Below are 24,033 nucleotides of genomic sequence, written 5' to 3'. Positions count from 1 at the left end.
GATTATGTAAAAAAAGTAGAATTGGGCTGAAAGATCTATCACTTTATCACCTCTTCAGGTTGTAAATCGTGTTTTTAAAAAGTAACTAAGTAACTAAGTAATTAATTACTTTTGAAAATAAGTAATCAGTAAAGTAACGGGATTACTTTTTGGGGAAGTAATCAGTAATTAGTTACTGATTTTCAAGTAACTTGACCAACATTTGTGACCAGTATGACTCATACTAGTGTTAGGTTGAAATTATTAAATGTTGCCATTATTGTACTTAAATTTGTAAGCCTTGCCTTAAACTGTATGCTCAGAGACATTCTTTTGTTTCTATTGTCCTCCCTAGCTTGTTGAATGGTGAGGGGGGCTATAGTGTAACTGCAGGCACATTCTATGTAAGAAGTGTGACTTCCTGGCCTTTATGTGTATGGTGAGACGGTTAAAAAGGCAGGGGTGAGGGGAAATGACCCTTTGTGATCAGCAGGAAGTCACACAAATGCACCCCCATCCACACACACTCACTCACTCACACACACACACACACACATACATACACACACATATAAAGTGCCTGACACACCACAGGGGGTTTTACAATGGGTGTTTGTGTAAACTGTGTGTCACACAATAAAAGGCTGCAGGGGGTGCTGGTTCTTTGGACTTGTTTGGCATGGAGGGCAGAAATGCTGTCGAGCGGTCCATGCTAGCATGTGAAAACTGATCGCTGTTCTGTCTTGTGTGAGTACAAGAAAACAATTATTAGAATACAATGTGCTAAACTTGCTTAGATGAGAGGGTCCAGCAGTATATCAGAGGAATAGGGAAGGATTTCTGTGTGTTTTAGTTTGGCTTAGCTGTAGGCTTGAGAGTGTGTGTAATTGTGTAGAGAGAAAGAAATTTATTGACACTGGGGGTTTGCCTGTCATAAAAGGAGACAGGAAGCTACAGTGGGGGATGTGGATGCTGATGCTTTAACCTGAATCGAATAAACGGTCATAATTGTTATAAACTTAGAAGTAGGTTTGCAGGAGACTCTCCACCCTATCTGTAAATGTAAGACAACAAGAGGCCAGTGGCCCACACTCAGAAAAATTATGGTTCTTAAATGGTTCTTCAGATGTCTTCATGGTTCTTTAAAAAACCATCATACGTCAAAGAACCTTTTTATTTTGTGGATGGTTCTTCAGCTATAACAAATGGTTCTTTAAAGAACAAAAGGTTCTTCATCTTTAGCAATCTAAGTTTGATGGTGTAAATGGCATAAATATTTATTCACTATAATGAGGCTGTGAATTATACTGTGTGTTTTCTTTGTGTGCATGTGTGTGCGAAGGGGGAGGGCGGGATACCTGGCAATTACCCTTTAAGAGAAGATGGTAGGAAACTGAATATTCAAATAAAAGTTAGAAATATTTGCAAACAGTAGACACAATACACACATTCAAATACTGTACTTTAGTTTTAAATTTTAATAAAGCATTACTATTTTCTACTCCAAGGCATTACTTTGGAGATTATTATATATTTTTGAAAATATAGCATAATGATAATACTAGTTATTGTAAACTTTACAAACCACCCAGCAGTATGTAAAGTCAAATTATAAAATACAAGTAAATAACAATTGCAGAACAGAATGTCAGTGTAATGGACACAGACTTCGTTTTGACAAAGCACACTGCTTAGGTAAATGATCTGAGTAGTTGTTCATCACTGAGCAATTTGTTAATATGTGAGCCAAATAAATGACAGGGAGAGAGAGAGTGACGTCAGAACACGTCATACTATAACCTCCCGGGAGCGGACGGAGGGGGTCAGTCGTTGAGATGCGCATGCGCAGACGGAGTGTGCGAGCGGCGGGCCTTGACCTTTCGGGGAAAAAAACTCATGGACGGTGACAGCGAAACGGATAGCAGTCTTCAGTACCTGCTGGACTTTGAAGCTGTGGATTCTGGGATTGTTAGAAAAGGTAAAACATTTTCATTAAAACCTTATTACGGTTTTATTTTTGTTACTCGTCATTGTAGCTTGCTGTTAATGTTGTGCTAACAGTAGCGATTAGCTAGATACGTTAGCCGTTGAGGTCAGCGCAATTTAGTATCCAACTGTTTTCCTAACAAAACCACTGTTATAATTAAGTGAAGCTGCTCCCAGCTAATTTGAACCTTTGGCTTCTAAAATATGTGGTTCAATTGCGTGCTGCGTACATAACCCAATGTCAGCTAGACCGAAATTAAAATTTAATATATTATTAAAGTCACTAAAATGGCGCCTGAAGCCTGTTGTGATGTGAGCTCTGTGTCTGCTCTAGAAACTCTGAAATTCTGTAGATCTGAGCCGTACATTAAATACTCACATGAACCTCTACTTTGAATTCTGTATGAGCTGTATAAAATACAGCTATGCATAAGAGTTTTGAATGAATAATTAGATTAGATGACTCTTTATTGTCTAATCTAATTATATACAAATGAATAGAAATGTGACATGAGAAGGTGTGTCTTTGACTGTTCCTGCATAACTTAGTTTCGGACTAGTTGACAAGTTATGCTCCGGTCATTTGATGTTTCCAAGATAGATGTTCTTTTGTAATATAGTTAATTTTTTTGTATATCTCATTTATCCACCATCATACATTAAGCTAAGAAGAGGTCGTTATACTAACAAGAGGTATCAACGCTGGGCCAAAGTTCAGCACATGGTTAAAGTTTGTAATCCAGCCAGGGTGTAAATATCACTCAGCAGCCAGAGCTGAAGCAGGTAGCATCAACACATAAATCTACTCTACCCGGCTTAAATCACAAGAGCACCTCTAACCAAAAAGCTGTAGATTTTTCTTGTTTGCACAAATTAATCCAGATTCACATTAATTGTGTTCACAGCTCCAACAAAATGAGGAAGAGGAGGGGCAGAAACACAATTAGGTTGAATTACAATTGGATGGAAGGCGAGGACAAGAAGAAGGAAGCTTAGGATGAGGAGGAAGAGAAGCAGCAGGAGCATCTTTAGGGATCCCTATGATGTCATTGAGGTTTGTTTCATTAATATGGTCCTCTCACAAAGAAAGATGACTTGTTTTAGTTCACCTACTTCCTGTATTAAATAGTGATGTGCAAAACGTTGTGAAAACCATGGAACAGGCACGTATAGGGCATCTGCAGGTAAATGAACATCAAATCTCTAAGACAGACTGAAATCTGTATATTTATCACCCTTATGATAAAACCCATGTCAGCCATTGGTTTATGGACTTTGTATTTTGAAGCCTCAACACTTTCTTTATTGCTGTTGCTATGTTGGGACCATATTAGGATGAGGGATCAGAATCTGGAGTCATGCACACTATTGTTTCATTTAGTGTGTATCCATAAGATTCGTACAGCAGATCCAAGTTGTGCCTTGAAAACAGGAAAGTCGTCTGCATAGAGGAGAACTGTAATAGCAGGCTTGTACAAAGTGAAGCTTTGTGCTCTCGTTTTACTTCTGGCACCCTGTTTTGATGCAGAATTCACTTGAAATCAGGCAAGAACTGGACTTATTTTTTATAATGTGTTCTTGTGAATTGATTGTGTATCGCATATGTTTGATTTGACTTTCTGCAAGACAACAGTCGTCCGCTGACCAAAAAAGTTTTCCAAATACCTCCACTTGATCTAGCCTGCATTTAGAAAAGAATAGCAAAAAAATCTGCACCTCCTGCTTCAGATGCAATTTGTGTTTCTGTGTTCAGAGGCAGCGGCGAGAGGGGAGATCTCGGCTCATCCAGCTGGAGAGCCTGACCAGGAGGAGTGGAACATTAACTCAGCTCTTCCAGGGCACCTGGGCAGACTCGGCTGTTGGCATCGGCGAGGGATGACGTGAACGCCAAACTGGAGTCCATCACAGGTCAACTGCAGGTATGCGAGTCAGACCTTCTGAGGAGGGTTTCACTTTTCTCTTCTTTATAATTGACTCTTTTCTCTCTCTTTCAGCTCCTTGTCTCAGAGTGGGAGGGATTTGAAGCACAAAGGGAGGAACTTGTCGTTTGTTTGGCTGATATGGATGTCCGCCTGAGTGAGGTTGACCAGCTGACAGGAAACGCCAGTGAAAAACTGAAACAACTGCAGGTGTGGGTTTGTTTTGATATGACATATACAGGGAGTGCAGAATTATTAGGCAAGTTGTATTTTTGGGGAATAATTTTATTATTGAACAACAACCATGTTCTCAATGAACCCAAAAAACTCATTAATATCAAAGCTGAATGTTTTTGGAAGTAGTTTTAGTTTGTTTTTAGTTTTAGCTGTTTTAGGGGGATATCTGTGTGTGCAGGTGACTATTACTGTGCATAATTATTAGGCAACTTAACAAAAAACAAATATATACCCATTTCAATTATTTATTTTTACCAGTGAAACCAATATAACATCTCCACATTCACAAATATACATTTCTGACATTCAAAAACAAAACAAAAACAAATCAGCGACCAATATAGCCACCTTTCTTTGCAAGGACACTCAAAAGCCTGCCATCCATGGATTCTGTCAGTGTTTTGATCTGTTCACCATCAACATTGCGTGCAGCAGCAACCACAGCCTCCCAGACACTGTTCAGAGAGGTGTACTGTTTTCCCTCCTTGTAAATCTCACATTTGATGATGGACCACAGGTTCTCAATGGGGTTCAGATCAGGTGAACAAGGAGGCCATGTCATTAGTTTTTCTTCTTTTATACCCTTTCTTGCCAGCCACGCTGTGGAGTACTTGGACGCGTGTGATGGAGCATTGTCCTGCATGAAAATCATGTTTTTCTTGAAGGATGCAGACTTCTTCCTGTACCACTGCTTGAAGAAGGTGTCTTCCAGAAACTGGCAGTAGGACTGGGAGTTGAGCTTGACTCCATCCTCAACCCGAAAAGGCCCCACAAGCTCCTCTTTGATGATACCAGCCCAAACCAGTACTCCACCTCCACCTTGCTGGCGTCTGAGTCGGACTGGAGCTCTCTGCCCTTTACCAATCCAGCCACGGGCCCATCCATCTGGCCCATCAAGACTCACTCTCATTTCATCAGTCCATAAAACCTTAGTCAGTCTTGAGATATTTCTTGGCCCAGTCTTGATGTTTCAGCTTGTGTGTCTTGTTCAGTGGTGGTCGTCTTTCAGCCTTTCTTACCTTGGCCATGTCTCTGAGTATTGCACACCTTGTGCTTTTGGGCACTCCAGTGATGTTGCAGCTCTGAAATATGGCCAAACTGGTGGCAAGTGGCATCTTGGCAGCTGCATGCTTGACTTTTCTCAGTTCATGGGCAGTTATTTGGCGCCTTGGTTTTTCCACACGCTTCTTGCGACCCTGTTGACTATTTTGAATGAAACGCTTGATTGGTCGATGATCACGCTTCAGAAGCTTTGCAGTTTTGAGACTGCTGCATCCCTCTGCAAGATATCTCACTATTTTTGACTTTTCTGAGCCTGTCAAGTCCTTCTTTTGACCCATTTTGCCAAAGGAAAGGACGTTGCCTAATAATTATGCACACCTGATATAGGGTGTTGATGTCATTAGACCACACCCCTTCTCATTACAGAGATGCACATCACCTAATATGCTTAATTGGTAGTTGGCTTTCGAGCCTATACAGCTTGGAGTAAGACAACATGTATGAAGAGGATGATGTGGACTAAATACTCATTTGCCTAATAATTCTGCACTCCCTGTATTTGATATGAAACATACGTCAGAGACATTATCCTAAACTGGACTAACAAAGGACCATGAGTACAACATGAAATGTACATTACATAGCGTAATGCTAAAGTTCATTGATCATTTTAATCATAAACTTGTTGAAATATTGTTACTGAACATGCAAACATCTGCTGATGAAAATGTGTTGATTTATTGGTCTGTTATGAAGCTATTGCTATTTCTAATGTGTTTTATCACTTTCTGATGTTTTATTAATTAAACAATACATGTATTGTTGTGTTATCTGTAGCTATAGTATTTATATATATATATATATATATATATATATATATATATATATATATTTATAGTATAGCAAATATATTTAATTATTACTGTTTAAAACACTAATATGTGACATGTATTAGTAGTGATGTTGTGCTGAGGGTTAAAATGCCTTTTTGTCTTTTGGTATACTACAAAATGACAATAAACCATTAATATATGTCTATGCTGTGCTCGTATTTATTTTACCCTACTCAAATTCAATTTATGATGCATTTTATTTTGAAAGATTTAAAATGGTTCTTTAAAGAACCACTCAAAAAAGGTTCTTTAAAATGGTTCTTTTAAAGAACCATTTGAAGGACCTTTTTAAAAATGGTTCTTTAAAGAACCATTTTTAAAAAGGTTCTTTGAAAAACCATTAAAGGTGCCCCAAAGAACCATTTCTTGATGGTTCTGTGGGGCACCTTTAAAGGTTCTTCAATGAACCACTGAAAGAAATTGGTTCTTCAAAGAACCATTGTTTGAAAGGTTCTTTGTGGCACCAAAAAAGGTTCTTCTATGGCATCAGTCTAAAGAACCACTTTTGGTTCCAGTTGGCACCTTTATTTTTCTGAGTGCAGTGGATGCAGAGTGGGGGTCTCAGTGTCTGTAATATGTTAACTGTGTTTTGTATGTTGTCTAAAGGATTTGGTGTAGATTGAGTGAGGAGATTACTTTTATGACCGGCAGGAAGTCACATACACAGAGACACATACAGTGGGGCAAAAAAGTATTTAGTCAGCCACCGATTGTGCAAGTTCCCTCACCTAAAATGATGACAGAGGTCAGTAATTTGCACCAGAGGTACACTTCAACTGTGAGAGACAGAATGTGAAAAAAAAAATCCATGAATCCACATGGTAGGATTTGTAAAGAATTTATTCGTAAATCAGGGTGGAAAATAAGTATTTGGTCAATAACAAAAATACAACTCAATACTTTGTAACATAACCTTTGTTGGCAATAACAGAGGTCAAACGTTTACTATAGGTCTTTACCAGGTTTGCACACACAGTAGCTGGTATTTTGGCCCATTCCTCCATGCAGATCTTCTCGAGAGCAGTGATGTTTTGGGGCTGTCGCCGAGCAACATGGACTTTCAACTCCCGCCACAGATTTTCTATGGGGTTGAGGTCTGGAGACTGGCTAGGCCACTCCAGGACTTCCAAATGCTTCTTACGGAGCCACTCCTTTGTTGCCCGGGCGGAAGACCCAGCCTCGTTTCATCTTCAAAGTTCTCACTGATGGAAGGAGGTTTTGGCTCAAAATCTCACGATACATGGCCCCATTCATTCTGTCCTTAACACGGATCAGTCGTCCTGTCCCCTTGGCCGAAAAACAGCCCCATAGCATGATGTTTCCACCCCCATGCTTCACAGTAGGTATGGTGTTCTTGGGATGCAACTCAGTATTCTTCTTCCTCCAAACACGACGAGTTGAGTTTATACCAAAAAGTTCTACTTTGGTTTCATCTGACCACATGACATTCTCCCAATCCTCTGCTGTATCATCCATGTGCTCTCTGGCAAACTTCAGACGGGCCTGGACATGCACTGGCTTCAGCAGCGGAACACGTCTGGCACTGCGGGATTTGATTCCCTGCCGTTGAAGTGTGTTACTGATGGTGACCTTTGTTACTTTGGTCCCAGCTCTCTGCAGGTCATTCACCAGGTCCCCCCGTGTGGTTCTGGGATCTTTGCTCACCGTTCTCATGATCATTTTGACCCCACGGGATGAGATCTTGCGTGGAGCCCCAGATCGAGGGAGATTATCAGTGGTCTTGTATGTCTTCCATTTTCTGATGATTGCTCCCACAGTTGATTTTTTCACACCAAGCTGCTTGCCTATTGTAGATTCACTCTTCCCAGTCTGGTGCAGGTCTACAATACTTTTCCTGGTGTCCTTCGAAAGCTCTTTGGTCTTGGCCATGGCGGAGTTTGGAGTCTGACTGTTTGAGGCTGTGGACAGGTGTCTTTTATACAGATGATGGGTTCAAACAGGTGCCATTCATACAGGTAACGGGTGGGGGACAGAAAAGCTTCTTACAGAAGACGTTACAGGTCTGTGAGAGCCAGAGATTTTCCTTGTTTGAGGTGACCAAATGCTTATTTTCCACCCTAATTTACGAATAAATTCTTTACAAATCCTACCATGTGAATTCATGGATTTTTTTTTCACATTCTGTCTCTCACAGTTGAAATGTACCTCTGGTGCAAATTACTGACCTCTGTCATCATTTTAAGTGGGGGAACTTGCACAATCGGTGGCTGACTAAATACTTTTTTGCCCCACTGTACACAGTGCTTTGACTGTTACGACACACCCACATGCACACTCACTCATGTGCACTCACACATACACACAGGTACGCGCATACAGTCACTCACGTTCTCGCGCATACACACACAAACACAGAGTTTGCAGCACACCATGGGGGTTTTATGATGGGGTCGCTTCTATAAAGCTGACTATAACAAACAAAGGAGTGGAAGATTTGCAGAGGGACACCGGCCTTGCTTGTCTCCCCTTCTAGAAGATGCATGTTTAAATGAAGATGAATAAAGATGAATAAAGGTTTTGTTAAAATGACTACTGAGTCTGGTGCCGTCTCTGGATGCCCGAGGAATAAATAGAAACTGATTTCGTAACACTTGCTTTCTTCACGGGAATAAAGTCTGAACTAGAGGGCCTGCTGAGGTGCAGACCCAACAGCTAGTTACAAAGTTTTTCAGTTTAAGACTATTTTTCTTGCATAATAATAGCTATTAACTACTGACTAAAGCGTACAATATGCATATTTCAGTGTGTGAGTGATTCAGCGGTTTAGTAGACAGTCAACAGTGACTCCAGAAACATAAGTCTCATAAATATAAAGAGGACTCTAAATAAGTGACCGTACCCTATTATTAAAATTAAAAGTTGTAATTATTTGTTTCGTGGGGTCCTCTCCTAAACTTCTCCTGAAAAAATGCAGGCATCGTCAGGAAACGTTCAGTGTGTATACTTTATTCTGCTGGCCTCCCAGATGCATTATTTACAAAGAAAATAAACAACTAACTTATTCATCACTAAACAAAAATCTGTGTGCAGAACGCAAGAGGCTGAGCCAGCTTACATGTTAACCTCACTGTAACATCTCACTGACTGCCTCGGTAGGCCCTAGTGGCCTGCCTTTATATCCCATTGCCCCTCCCACTGGGCATAACAGTCATCCCTCCATCATTTCTTTCACAAAACAATCTTTTTTCCTCGGCTTATTTCCAGCTGTATTTCTACAATAATTCACAAATACATTTATAGCCACTTTCAGGCAGCCTACAGCATTTCATAATAAAAGAAAACCCAAACAAAAAATAATGCAGTTCATGTAACTCTACAAGTGTGCGCGAACCCACGATTTAAACCCCAGAACAGACCCCCAGACGTACCATCGTCTTGCCCAACTACTCGTGTAACTGACGATCACGGGGAGTCTACACAACCGGCTTTTTATTAAAGGTAAGTGGCAAAGTATGTTGGCCGCAGCCACATTAACCCAGTGCGACGAGTGTAGAATCTAATGGTTGTTGTGTGTGTGTATGCACCCAGGTCAGCTGTCTGGGGCCCAGGGCGATGTAACTCCGTCACAATTTGTATGCAATTTATAACACGTAAATGTTCAAATCCATCAAAATATTGGGGGAAGAGAAAATGTATCCTGGCATATATCAGTACTTTAGGTACAGATATTTAATAGACACAGAGAAAGTTAAACTGTCCTCTGAAGACTTAAGGTTATTCACAATCTTATTTACATACAAATCCACCAGTGGATAGTGGAATTAAGATCTGGTGAATTTGGTAGTCAGCTTGGAAAACAGTCAGCCCATGTACAATGATGATGTGCAAACAAGATAAGATGACAGCATGACATTCCGTTCATTCCGAAACAGTCCTGCTAACCTATAAACATAAACATGTGCTTACAATACACCAAAACCAACAGTTTATGATTAGGCATGCTAAGGGGTGTTAACTCAATATTGGTCTCTGGTGACAGAAGATGGTATAGCATTGTGTGTAGAAAACACTCACTTGGCCACTCTAAGCATGTGCAAGTGTGACACCTACAAGTCTATGGTCACAGTTGTAATTGGTTTTAAATATTTAGTGATGTAAAAGGCGTTGTGGTATTGCACTTTTCAGTTAAAGTTATAAGGATGCAATTGGATGGCATCGCCACAAGGAGGAAGTAGCTCTGTACCTCAGATGAGGCAGAGCCTGCAGACCAAACACAACTCATGTTTCCTGTCTCTACTTTTATGTATAAGAACAGGTTAGTAGTTTGAGTTGGCTAACTGTGATGCACAAGGCAAGAAACTTTTTTCTGTCTTAGTTTAAAGGCCACAAATGTCATGAGAAAGTTTGTTTTCATTGAAAGAAACCGAACTCTCCTGCCATTCGCGATGGAAGCCGCAATTCCACTTGTAGTCTAAAGAGGTAGCCGGTCTTATTACACATTTTATTTTGTGGCAAATGTAGCTCCTAGATACACCTCTTCTATCCTGACATTACTGGTATGTTGACAGCTGATAAAGGTGGTTTCAACATAATCTAGTTTTTATTCTTTATGTTGTTATATGTATATAATCTGATGTAACTGTTTTTTGGGCAATTGTGGAATGTTTGTTTATTGTTTACAAATGTAATATATTGTTGAATCTGTTAAGATATAAAGAACTTACAACAGTAATAATGAGCAGGTTAATCGCAGTGTTGAGATTACTGCACAGAGATATTGTTGATGCTGGACAGCAGTAGAATTTAGTTACAGATTTTTTGTAAATAAGGACACTGATATACAACAATTATATTGTAGATTTATACTTGTGAGGAAAACAAGGTGATCAAATGGGTTTAACATGTAAACCAGATTCAAAGTTATGTTTTTTGCTAGAAGAGGAATGTTTATACGAACGGAGAAGAATGGTGTGAAATTCTGTTAATAAAAAGACGAAGAAGAGCCTGCAGACCAAACGCTACTCATGTCTCCTGCCTCTACTTTTCTGTATAAAAACAGACCCCATTGAAGGCCTGTAACACAAACACTAAGCTAAGGGTAACTTGATAACCTACAATACTTAGTCTTGAGTCCCCCCCCGACTGCTTTAAATGTTGTGAAGAAACTGGGAAACGGGTGCATCGAATTATTGAAACATGTCCAAACTTAAATAGTGGTGAAGCAGTAACACAGTTGTTTATTGTTCCACTTTCACAAATAAAGAATCACTTTTTTGTGCAAAAATACTATATAATGTATCTCAAACAATATTTTTATGAAATATTCATTTTTGTGAAATAAAATTTAAGAAATTGGAACAAATGATACTGTTTCATGATTGGCTGCTAATAACAAACAGCATAAAATAAAAATTTAAAGGGCACATAAAATGCTACACATTTAGAGCCTAAATTACACCATTGAGCCCAGCTCTCAAAAACTGACATAGATTTAACACTGTCTGTGAAGCTGGATTTAAGAAATAAGTGCTTAAAGTCAAAGTTTTACAAACATATTTAGGTGACATTCTGTCAGCTCAGAAAGGCATCATCATGTGGTTGGAGGGGGGTAATAGTACATTAATTTATGCTAGTTAACTAAAGAAAACTAAAACTAAAGTCAATTTAAGGAGATAAAATTTGGGCTGTCCCTAGCTGCAACAATTAGTTTTATGTTAAGAAACAAAGGTTATACTGTTCACGTTCACTCCCGTTCACTCTGGTCTCGTAAGTTGCTGTTCAATGGCTGCACTCAAACTGAAAAATCCAGCTGTTAGCTGTGATATACTAGCTTTTCTTCCAAACACAACTAAACAGTTTACAACATCACAAGTTATTAAATGCGTATCAGGTGCGGATCTAGAGAAATTTTGGCATGGAAATCAAAAGAGGTGGCAAAATCAAAGCCTTTTTTTTTTACATATAAGCAGGTGTTACATCCTGTAATGTGCATTACATATGGTTAAAATACATCAAATGCAGTAAGTATACAAGCTTCATATAAGTATAGTCTATAACTTTATTTTCTTTAGCCCAGATAATTAAACATTTCACTAACATAAAACGTGAATTTTTATGTACTATATAGCCTTATAATAATTATAATAAATAAGTATGTAGCCCAATATGTATAAAATCAAGAAATCTACACATCATGAGGTTCATTTACAAATACAAGTCTAACTACAATTTCACACTCTTTTGTATTTGAAATAAGGCTTCTTCTCAGGCCTAGGTTTCTTCTGCAGCTTTGTGGAAGTGATGTGCGATACCACTGATTTCCTTTCCGATTTACTGATCCAGTGCTGATACTTTGTAAAAAATCTTAATGTGTTATTGTATTTCAAATTATATCTTCATAATGATTAGAGGACATCAGACTACTTGTTCTTATTGTTTAATTATGAAGAATTGTCATATAGAAATAAAAAACCTGAAGTTATCAGTTAGCTATTAGAACACATATATCGTGTCATTTAATATGTATATGCTTGCCTGGACATTTCATCAAAAACATTCAACATTCACACTTTCCCTCATTCATAGTAGTGCTGTGCTACACTACAAATTTTGGTGTCGATCCAATACCAAGAAAATACAGGGCCAGTATTGCAGATGTCCATCTATCCATCTTTTTCTGCTTATCCGGGGTCTTGTCCGGGGGAACACCAAGGCATTCCCAGATTAATGCCCGAACCACCTCAACTGGCTCCTTACGATGTGGAGGAGCAGCAGCGCTTCTCTGAGCCCTTCCCAGATGGCTAAACTTCTCACCCCATCTCTTAGGGAGAGGCCAGCCACCCTTCGAAGGCAGCCCATTTCGCTTGTATGCGCAATCTTTTTCTTTTGATCACTACCCACAGCTCGTGACCGTAGGGGGTAGGGACGTAGATCAATTTTTAGAACATAACTCCCACGATGAATGAGGGAACACTGTATGTGATACTAATTATGTAATATCATTCTTGACTATTTTTGATTTTACCTTGATATTTCACGTTTAGAAATGTTTTTTGTCTTGTCTTGTTTGGTATTCTTATTTTCAGAATACAGTCTCACATATGTCGATTTACAGTTATTTTTTCACTGACTACTGTATTAATACAACTGATCTGAAATCACTCAAAAAACCGAATAGGGAAAAAGTGATATATTTTTATGTAAAAACCACAGACATGGTTACTGAATTATTTTCACAACTTGAAATGCAAATATAAAGAAATAAAAACCTATGCACAAATTTTGTAAACAATAAAGTTATACACAACAATTTCCCTAAAAATGCAGCCACTGCATCTGGCAATCACAAACAAAGGCAGCCAGTATATCACTGATGCAGAACGAAAACAGCAGAGCAGTGGGTGCCAACGACCAACTCCCAGACAACAGCCGGTGTCAGCATAGCCCCTCCCAAGAACCCTCAATGTCTATATGTATTTAAAATTTAAAGGTGGGCACAGACAAACAGCCACAGCTCCTATACCCTATACAAAATGTATTTCCGGGAAGAGTTAGTGAAACAAAATAATCAGCTGTCTTATTGTGTCTTGTGATACAACTTACATACTCTTTATTGCACAAGGTAGTAACAATCGATATTGTTGCATCTGTCCATCATCAGCTGTTTATTTTTGTTTTTTTCTTCTGACCAGCTTTCTGCACCACCTTTTCAACATCCTAATAATGATTACCACACAGTTTGTATGTGCAAAAATGAAATACATTCTTTGTAATTAAAAGCGGATTAAGTCTGATTTAAAGAATAATTAGTGGATCAACACTAGGCTGCTTAAAAAGTGTGGAAGGGCAATAGAGAATTTAAGAATATTTTCTTATTACAACTAGTAGTTTTCAGTTTACTTTTAGCTAACTATCATAATCTTGATGCCTACTCAAAAGAAACACTTATCCATCTATCCATCGTCTTCAGCTCTTATGTAGTTGGGTGTAGAGGAGAGGAAGCTCAATGCTATTTCCACTGTCACTGGAAGAAGGTACACCCTAGTCTTAGGACAGACAACTTTTCACACTCACATTAACATCTATGATTTAGAAGCACTAGTAAACCTGAAGACCTTGTCTTTGAATATATAAAAACACACCATGAGAATCAATTTTATAAAAAGAAATCTGATGACTCCTCTAAAGATAAAAACACTGAAGTACAAAATAAATTATGTTAACAATGAATTAAGCTGTACTGTAAACATTGGATTTAAAAAAGAGGAAGGGGAAACAAAGGAAAAAAATTAATGTCCTTTATACAATGTGATTTTCTGTATTTTGTGTAGCTGCTGAATAAGATTATATTCATATGTTCCTGGATGATATCCAGTTCCAAAATTTTGCTCTTTGATTTTTTCAAAGTAATGGCCCCAGTTTCCATTGCTGTCTGCTCCAAACCCAAAGACGCTGACCTGGACAAAAAAAAAAAGTTAATACATAAGAAATAAATAATGAAAGTTAAATTTCAATATGTCATATAATTTCAGCTTTGTCACAAGAGCTAACTGAACTAACTACAAAGAACAGAGGCCCCCAACCCCCGACGGCAGCCTCAGACTCGCAGAGCTCAATACCTTTTTGCTCAGTTGGAATCTCACCAACAAACTGGATCACCTGCAGTTTGGTGGTGAGAATGTCTGACATCCTCACAAACCAGCCTCAGTCAGTCCGACTTGACCATTCCCCCCAGGGCTGCATTTTCAGCCCCTGCTGTACAGTTATGATTGTACACCAACCCATCCAAACAACGTCATCATCAAGCATGCCGATGACACCACTTTGGTTGGGCTCATGTGTGTTGGAGATGAGACCGCATACAGGGAGGAGATAGAGAACTTGTCCCACTGGTGTTCAGCAAATCATCTGAAGATGAACGTCCTTAATCCTTTAAGACCTACCATAGAACCAAGTCCACCAGAGCTTATCTTTATAGTTTTACATTCTGTAGTGCCATTTCAAGTTCCTATACATCAGTACAACCGTTATAGCCCAAATATTAATAATATGTATGCATTAAGTCCATAGTAACTACATAAATTGCCAAAAAATGAAATAAACTACAAAAGAATTGAAAATCTTTTTCCTGCGATAGTTCGCGCTGAGGTCTATTCCAACGTAGGAAGTGTTTTGAACAGCTAATCGGATCGGCAAAGTGTGTTTCTGGAATATTACGTTTTTGTTGCTGCAAATGCTTTTTATGCAATTTTTGCAAAGCTATATGTGGAAGGAAACCGTGACCTAGGGCAAGCTGATGGCATAAGATGTAAGTACAACTCCTCCGGTTTCATATGCAAAAAAAGTTATTGCGCTAGCTTACGTGGTTCCAGTTCTACAGCGATTTAGAAATAGTTATGCAAAATGGAGCGCGCCCACTCCAACGGGTTTTAAAGGGTTAAAGGAAAAGAACTCACAAGGCACAGAGAGGTCCTCACCCCTCTGATTAAAAACACAGAACGGCTGGAATCTGTCCCCAACCTCAGGTTTCTGGGCACCCACATCTCTGCTGATCTCACCTGGACCCAATACACCAATACCCTGGTAAAGAAGGCCTAACAGTAGGAGAGCATGCTCTCCATTGAGGGCTACAATTGAGAACAGGAAGGTTGCACAGAGTGATTAACACTGTCAAAAAAGAATCATTGGCTGCCTTCTGGCACACCAGGATGCCAATAACAACAACCTTTATTTGTCACATACAGAGTACAGAGTACAACATGTAGTGAAATGTTTGTGTCCGAGGTGCGGACAAGCTGCAGACGTAGCTGCGCCATTTTACAGCTTGGTTTTTGTTTTGTTTTTTTAGCATGTGGGGTCTAGCCAGGACCATTACTGGGAATAAAACTAGCGACTCCCGTTCCAAAGGCAATAACCCCCTACCCACACCTCACCAATCTGAGCCACATTCTTGATTTTTAGTTCACAAAGACTTCTCATAACCACTCCTGAAACTTTGAAGGTTTTAGCTTTTTATACAGTGAAGTTACAGGAGGATAAAAAAAAAATCAGGTAAAATGTCCTTCGCTTGTTAAAATAATCCCGTCCGATACCACGTGAGAATAATAAATATAACATTTTCTGTTGTAACCCTCAAACTGAATGGTAATGCTGTGGAGGTATGTAATAACAACAGGGGAGGTCTCAGTGTCTCACTCCAACTTTATTAACTGACTCTCAGAACTTCACATATAGTAAGCGCCAAAATCTCCACCTCAGCACTTCCCTTCAACTTGGGTGTGAGTGGAGCCACCTGGTGGTCCGCTACACATACCCCGCCCTGAACACACAGTCAGGTCTCTATTCAGTCCAGGACCCTGGGCCTAAGCAAACCCGAACGACTGAACCTGGGAGGGAGAGAACAGGCAGAGGAAGGTCCATCCCATGAACGAGGCTGGTGAAGGCGAGCAGGAAAGGCAGGAGGAGGCTCAAACGCCGGTGGTCCGGGGGTAGTTCTGGGGGGAAAATCAGAGTCTGTCAACCCCATCGAAGGAGGGCAGCCACGGCGAGGGGCCTGGGCTGGCACTACATTACTGTCCGGAAGAACATGTGCAGGTTTAAGTCTGTCAACACACACAGTCTCCCTTCGACCCCCAAAATCCAAAACAAAATGTTTCTGGCCCGGTTCGATAACCCTGAATGGGCCGTCATACAGCGGCCGCAGCGGTGTCCTGTGGGCATCGTGCCTGACAAAAACAAACTTAGCAGTCTCTAAAGTCTTTGGAACAAAAGTGTCAGGCACGCAATGGTGCACCGGACCAGGAACCCGAAGCGAGTACAAAAGCGGGTTGAGAGATAGCACCGATGGATCGAAGCAGGGAGGAGGATTTTCAGGCAAGAATTCTCCAGGCACGCGGAGGGGCTGACCAAACACTAGCTCAGCTGGGGAAGCGCCGAGATCCTCCTTAACCGCATTTTGCACAGAGAGACAATGTATTTATAGGAATGTGTGGTGTAGAATAAACCGCAGTGGGCGTGTGTGTGGTTGGAGGGTGTATTTGCAGTGTTGCCAACAAGTAAGGAAAATCGCTTTTGGCTGTCCTAAAAGTCGCTAGAAGTTGCTAAATGACATCGTCACAAGACTCCAGTGACACCAGAAAAAGTTGCCAGATTTGTCGCTAGTCGCTTTTTTAGGGGGAAAAAGTCACTAAGGGGATTTGAAAAGTAGCTAAATTTAGCGACCAAGTCACTAAGTTGTAGTGATGGGATTTCCGTCTCTTTTTAGAGAACCGGCTCTTTCGGCTTGACTCACTAAAAAGAGCTGGCTCTTTGGGCTCGCAACCGGATCTTCAGGTTGTTTTGTTGCTTTAATTAATTATTAACAGCAATATAAAATTATGCACAAAAGGAATTACTAATGTAAAAACAAAACTGTGGTTTTATTTATATATGCTTGTATATAAATTTATATGGTGGCTCCTAGAGACAAATCACATACAAACTCCAAAAAGCACGTACAAACTCCAAAACACGTACAAACTCCAAAAAGCACGTACAAACTCCAAGACACGTACAAACTCCAAAACACATTTCTAGCGTTAACTGAACTTCCAAAACAGAGCTACCTAGATCACTTAAATTACACAATTGAAAGCATATGTGTATTGTTTGTGTATTTATACACAAGCACTCATATATATTCAAATAATTTTAGAAAATGTTCATTTACCTGTTACTACCACACACCAAATCCAGTCATTGGTACTTCCTGACTTGCCACTAGGTAACAAAAGCTCAACACTGCCCCTAGCATCCTGGAGCACTTCTATTGTGCTTTGTATGTGTTTTGGAGTTTGTATGTGTTTTGGAGTTTGTACGTATTTTGGAGTTTGTATGTGCTTTGTCTCTACGAGCCACCGTAAATATACTTTTATTTATTCAATCCACATAAAATGTAATAAATAAATCATATAATACAAAAAAAACTACATTTCAACTTTTAACCATTTAAATTTTCAGCTTTTCCTTTTAAACAAATTTAAAGTGGAACAAGACAAAACACTGAAAAAAACCACAACACAATTAAATATAAATATGAAAAAATATGAAAACAAAAAGAAAATGCACATTCTCCGTCATATGGACCTACATGAATAAACTTTCTGAATCCTTTATCGTCCACAACTGAAAATAGTTGTGGATAATCACTATACCTTTCTAATGTGACGTTGTTGTCCCTGGCTCTCTTTCTCTCTCTCCCCCTCCCGCTCTGTTCCTGTGCTACTGCGAGTGTAACTACCGCCCCCCTCTTCCCAGCGCAAAGCACAAGGCTTGCGTGTGGAGTGAAGCGGAAAAAAAGTGCGAGAGAGAGGGTGAGAGAAAGAAAAGAAAAAACCACGGCTCCCAATGAGGAGCCAGCTTGCGTCGTTCACTTCAAATATTCTCTAAGAGCCGTTTCGTTCGCCACCGACACATCACTACTAAGTTGGCAACACTGTGATGATCTTCTAAAACAAAGGGGGGCCTAGCAAAAAATTTTGGGAACCACTGCTATAAGGATTTACTATACATGTGTTGGGAAAGTCAGCATCACAGTATACTTTGTTTAATTTCAAACAGGAGAAAGAGGTAAACAGCACATTATCATTCTTACTCTTTGGTCTTTGTAAATTTTGATTAAACAACAATAGCACACATCCCGTACATGCTATTGCTATTTATAGTGGTTTAACCTGTCAAGGACAAAAACAAAAGAATTCTGCATCAAAGCTTGAAATCATAGATTTCCTGGATTGGTGGCATGATAGTTAGTGCTGTTGCTTCACAGTAAGAAGGTCCTGGGTTCAAATCCACAATCTGGCTAGTTTGCAGTTGTTTCTCTTTGGGTATTCTGGTTTCCTCCCACAGTTAGAAGTCATGCAGTTATTAGAGTTAGGTTAATTGGTGATTCTAAATTACCCGTGAATGTAAATGCAAATGGTTGTTTGTCTCTATGTGATAGACAGATGAGCAGTCCAGGGTGTACCCTGTCTTGTAACCTATCACTTCAGGGTTATTTTCCAGCCCCCCTGCAACCAGGATAAAGATAGGAGGATCGTAGTTGTTGTAGAGCCATTCACTTTTTATGGTAACCAGACTCTAGACATTATGTAATATGAAGACAACATGTAGTATTTAAGTGACCAAGTTGTATTGGGGTAAAAGGTTTTGAATAGTGTTGAAATAAAATGACAAAATTGTGAAGGATTCAAATATTCTGAGAACTCAACTTACTTCATCTAAACATGTTTCAATCGCATTTTATGAACACAAAATGCACAGGTTTATTGAATATGAAAAAGTTGTGTTGATTTAACTCAGTTGTTTAAGTTTCTGCGAAAGCAAAACAATTGCGTGCAACCAATGTCCACTATTGAATTAAGTAAATCCAACATGGCCTTTTTTGTTAGTGTAGATCCAAAATAATGCAATCAAAGATGTAATGGACAAAAATAAAATTACAATTCTCTGGGGGGGGGTTTTAGCATAGTTGGCAGTTATGGCATATGTACTTATTGCACAGCAGTCCTTATTGCTTCACTGGTGTTTCTTTGACTTTTGGAATGTTATCCTACCTCATCACAAATCATCAAGCTCAAAGCCAAAGCCATGAAGCCAGTAGATGGATAAGCACCCTTCTTTAGTAACCAAACTTGATGAATGTGTTTCATGAAAGCCGGATTGAGGATCATCACCTGGTAATTAAACATGGTCATTTATTCTGCGAATAATGCACAATATAATCTTTTAACTAAATTATATTTGATATATGAATATACAGTTTGTCATTTTTGTTAAAATATAGAATAATGTACTCACCAAATTCTTGTTGGCTAGGCTCTGTTTGTTTAAATCACCATTTTCTCTGTTGGAAATATGCTTTTACGTTAATGGCATATATGCTAGAAAAGGAATTAATTAGCAATTATGTGATTAGAATCATTTAACGCTAGATTCCGATTGAAATGATAAATGCACACAATAATGAATTTGTTAAGCTTTTCACAACCCTAAATATTCAAGTGTACTAAATATATATTCTAAATACAAAAACATAAAAAGGTAACAGCAATGTTTGAACTACCCAACGTTCTCAAGGAGCCACAAAAAATCCTCCATCTTGAATGGAAAAAACACAAGGTGAGTGGTGTGGTCCAATAAGCTAGCAGTCTCTGGATACATGACACGATGAGTTGTTTTGGTACCAACATCCACTTCAAAGCCTCTGGTCGGCCCATAGTTCATTCTAAATTATACATATTTAACATCATGCAGTTAAATCATATTTTGTGAATAGAGTCAATACAACAACATTAGGGGTGCAACGATACTCGTATCGATATTGAACCGTTCGATACAGTTCTTTCGGTTTGGTACGCATATGTATCGAACAATACAAAATTTTTAATTTATTTTATCAACTTTTATTCTGACGATGCAGTCTGTGTTGAGAGCTCAGGGGATGAGATGAAATGAGATAGCCTTTATTTGTCAGTTGCAGGCCTTTTGCCTACAACCAAGATGACAGACCTTGCCGACCGTACATACAATACAAACATCACATTGGGGAGACAGGTCAGGCCAGGTAGCGAGGAAAAAAACATCGAAATGTGTAACACAAAAGGATAATACAGGAATGCACAGGTATCAACACACCATAACACAATAAACACAGACAAGCAACATGGTAAAGTGTTCCAGTGTGTACATCTGATCTGGGACCGCTGCAATCTTCGACTGCGCCTCCAGCTGACCCGATGTCCACATCATGGGGGAGGTAAGGGTTGGAGGTGGCGTTGGATAGGGAGAGTAATGCGTCAGTGAGTGCTTACCAGTATCAGTATATGTATGTGTGTGTGTGTCCATAGTTCAGCTGAGACAGTGTCCTTCGCCCCGCCAGGCTAAGTAAACAGTCTTCCAGCCAACCCAGGTGGCCTTGTAAGGAATGGGAAGGAAAAGACTCAACACAGTCGTTATCAGGGAGTTTTTGTTCAGCTCCAGCCTTGAGCCCACAGCTGGCGCCGAAGGGGTAGCCGCATTATGATGGTGATTTTTCTTTTGCAAACAACTCATGAGAATTTCAAGCTGTTTTTAACACTCCGACACTGGTCTCTCAATCTCCCGTTAACTCATTCACTGCCAGCCATTGGCAGTGAATGAGTTAAACCCATTGACTCATTCACTGCAATTGACGGCTATAGACGTCAATGGCAGTGAATGAGTTAATAGCTGCGAGTTTCTCCATGATGTTATTAGCCATCGATTCTGTTCGCTCTTTTGCTCACATAGCAGATTCTGAGACCTCACGACCGCAGCCAACTGATCCGAGATGTAATCCAGCTTCCACCCAGAGATGTTGTTCTGAGTTGATTCTTTCCTGATGTAATCCAACATACATACGCTCAGAGGTGTTATTCTGAGCATTCACTGCAGTCGTAAGCGCCTCCAAGCTCTTAATAATAATAATAATAATAATAATAATAATGGATACTTTATTGATCCCCATGGGGAAATTACTTGTTTTTCTCTGCATTTGACCCATTCACTCAGTGAAGCAGTGGGCAGCCCACTAAGCAGGCGCCCGGGGAGCAGTGTGTAGGGACGGTACCTTGCTCAGGGGTAACCATGCTGCCTTCAGTGAGTCCTTTCTGAGAAGTTGCACCTGTCGTTCCAATCCCAGCGGGCAGCCTTGTGGGGGTTTGAACAGCCGGTTCCGCTCTCTTAATTCTCCGATAAGCCAGGGCCAAGCCAGCTCCGATCAGCAAGAACCCTGTTATCATGGTTCCGAACAGGTAGATATCTTCAGCGTCCTCGATCGACAGTCCCGCCAGGCACACAATCCTCTGCCACCCGTCCATCGTGTATCCGGCAGGGAAAGTCCCTCCCGGGAACTCAGGTTCTCCCGAGCCCAGACTTCTCGTTAAAGGGTGTCAATAGCATTCAGACACCAGTTGATCAAATCCATAATTATCTTTTAGGTTTTAGACACAGACTGTGAGAGAGTGTTCCAGGGAAAGTAATGCAAAAAGACACGAGACTAGACAAGGACATAAGAACTAGCAGGGAAGATAGGGGAGAGGAGAAAAAGTGCGTCCGCCTCCTCCGAGAGCCAAAGAAGTGGATCTGCGTTTGACTACTCCGCCTAGGCTGCACTGTCGAGCGCAGATCCACTTAGCGCAGCGCAAGCTAGCAAGACAGAAGCTAAGCTCATTGCAACATGGCAAATTAAACCTCCCCCACCCTCATTCAGATCTGGCCTTTGGAACTATTTTGGTCTTCATGTGAAGTATGACCCTGAAGGTAAGCGCGTCATGGACAAAAGTAAAACGGTATGTCGGATGTGCCACGCAATGCTCAATTACATGGGTGGGAACCATGCTCGTTAACGTGTTGACGCCGTCCAGCCCCACGCACGGGGCGATCCGCGGTAGCTCGTTAACGGAGATTTGCCTTGTTGTGGCGTTAATGTGATTTCAGATTAACGCTGACAGCACTAGTGGGAACACAATGAATATGACTGCACATTTACGCCAACATCATCCTAGTGCAAAGACAAGTGGAATCAGACAAAAACAACAAGCACGCATGCTACAAACTTTACCCGAGTCATTTAGACAGCCGTTAGCACATGATTCTCCTTATGAGCACATGATTCTCCTTATGCTGCTGATAATATACCCCAGAAGAAGCGTATAGTATAGCTTTTATTTTGGAAAGAGCCATTTCTCTGTAATAAACTCTCTTTTCCAAAGATGAGTGATTTCTCGATCAGATAGATTTATTTTTTTATTACTTTGTTGTTTCAGCAACATTAAATTTAAAAACTGTACTTTTGAGTTAAAATATATATTTATAATTTTAATAAATGACAAATTAAAAAAGCATGAACATTTTTTTGTATCGAAAAAATATCGAACCGTGTCACCAAAGTATCGAACCGAACCGTGAATTTTGTGTATCGTTGCACCCCTAAACAACATAATAGTCAACTCTAAGTAAAAGTGAATGTTTGATTGTATTCTATTTTACCTTATTACGAAATCATGCAAATCAATCAGAGGTCCATAACGTGATCCATTCAAATTACCAGAATTCCCCACTACAGCACAAATCCTGCAGCGATCAGGCCTGGGTTCTACATCTTCTGAAATGATCGGTAGCATCTCAAACACCTTGTCTACTGTTGCATTGAAGAAAGCGAAGTCGTATTTTTCCTGCTTTATTTTCTGACAGACATAAGAGAGGAAAGTTAATAAAGTTAATGGAACTGGTAACCAGCAAGTTTTACACTTTTTTTGTCAACATTGAATATATATATATATATATATATATATATATATATATATATATATATATATATATATATATATATATATAGATGGATATCTCACACGTTCCAAGTATATGTTTCAGTGGCTCCAACAGTTGGAAAAATATAATGAAATGCAAAGTTAATCAACATTTGTTTTGTTTAGTGATCATTTAATTTACCTTCCACCAGAGGAAATCATTCTCTGAGATGCTGTGTTTTCTTGGCAAAAAGGGTTCAGGAGATGCATCAATCTGTTCCCTAAACCAAGGATCACCATCTCTTATACATTTGAGACAGGAACAAAAGCTCAACTTCCAGGGCCCAAAGGAGTAAACAGATAAATTCCATGAAGGACTGAAAAACATAGGCATCACTGCGATGCACAGGAGTAGGGAAATAAGAACCCCGGATTTTTTCTGTCTGTAATTCATCTTTAATGAAGAACAATCTGTGGATTTAGTGAGTGGAGAAACATTCAGGTGAGTAAATCTAAGAATGTAGACAATGTTACAAAGAAGCCTACAACAAAACACTATCCACCGTTTCAAAAGCAACCTTGGTGACATAATCTGGGGACGGCATTGCATAATCAGTGCTATATGTGAGGGGTTTATATGTGTTAACTCATTTAAAAGACATTGCCTTTCTACTTAAATAGCATAACATGACACCCAGTAGAAAGGAAAACATCTTGGACAATGTTTATTTAATATAACATAGAAAGACG

General features: G+C 39.7%; 1 protein-coding gene and 1 long non-coding RNA gene across 2 annotated transcripts; one reads left to right on the top strand and one right to left on the bottom strand.

The window, feature by feature from the left end:
• The first annotated feature begins 1,071 nt into the window (after window positions 1-1,071).
• Window positions 1,072-5,252, top strand: LOC146644266 (uncharacterized). The gene is made up of 4 exons (XR_014909292.1): window positions 1,072-1,957; window positions 2,871-3,019; window positions 3,719-3,884; window positions 3,960-5,252. It is a non-coding gene; the product is annotated as an uncharacterized LOC146644266 (long non-coding RNA).
• A 7,951-nt stretch (window positions 5,253-13,203) lies between these two features.
• LOC146644265 (CMP-N-acetylneuraminate-beta-galactosamide-alpha-2,3-sialyltransferase 1-like) lies at window positions 13,204-23,737 on the bottom strand. Its single transcript, XM_085395720.1, has 6 exons — window positions 23,486-23,737; window positions 23,024-23,220; window positions 20,079-20,240; window positions 19,814-19,859; window positions 19,570-19,689; window positions 13,204-14,433 (listed from the first exon to the last, which is right to left on the bottom strand). Exons 1-6 carry the CDS (start codon window positions 23,735-23,737, stop codon window positions 14,266-14,268), a joined length of 945 nt encoding a protein of 314 aa, XP_085251846.1. The 3' UTR covers window positions 13,204-14,265.
• Between the last annotated feature and the right edge of the window lie 296 nt (window positions 23,738-24,033).

This window comes from Rhamphochromis longiceps, linkage group LG22 (assembly GCF_057381845.1).
Source record: "Rhamphochromis longiceps isolate RC_006_pf linkage group LG22, R_longiceps_female_GT1.1, whole genome shotgun sequence".
In the NCBI taxonomy this organism is placed as follows: Eukaryota; Metazoa; Chordata; class Actinopteri; order Cichliformes; family Cichlidae; genus Rhamphochromis; species Rhamphochromis longiceps.
Note: the sequence above shows the minus strand (reverse complement) of the source record. Positions and strands in the feature narration are given on the sequence as shown.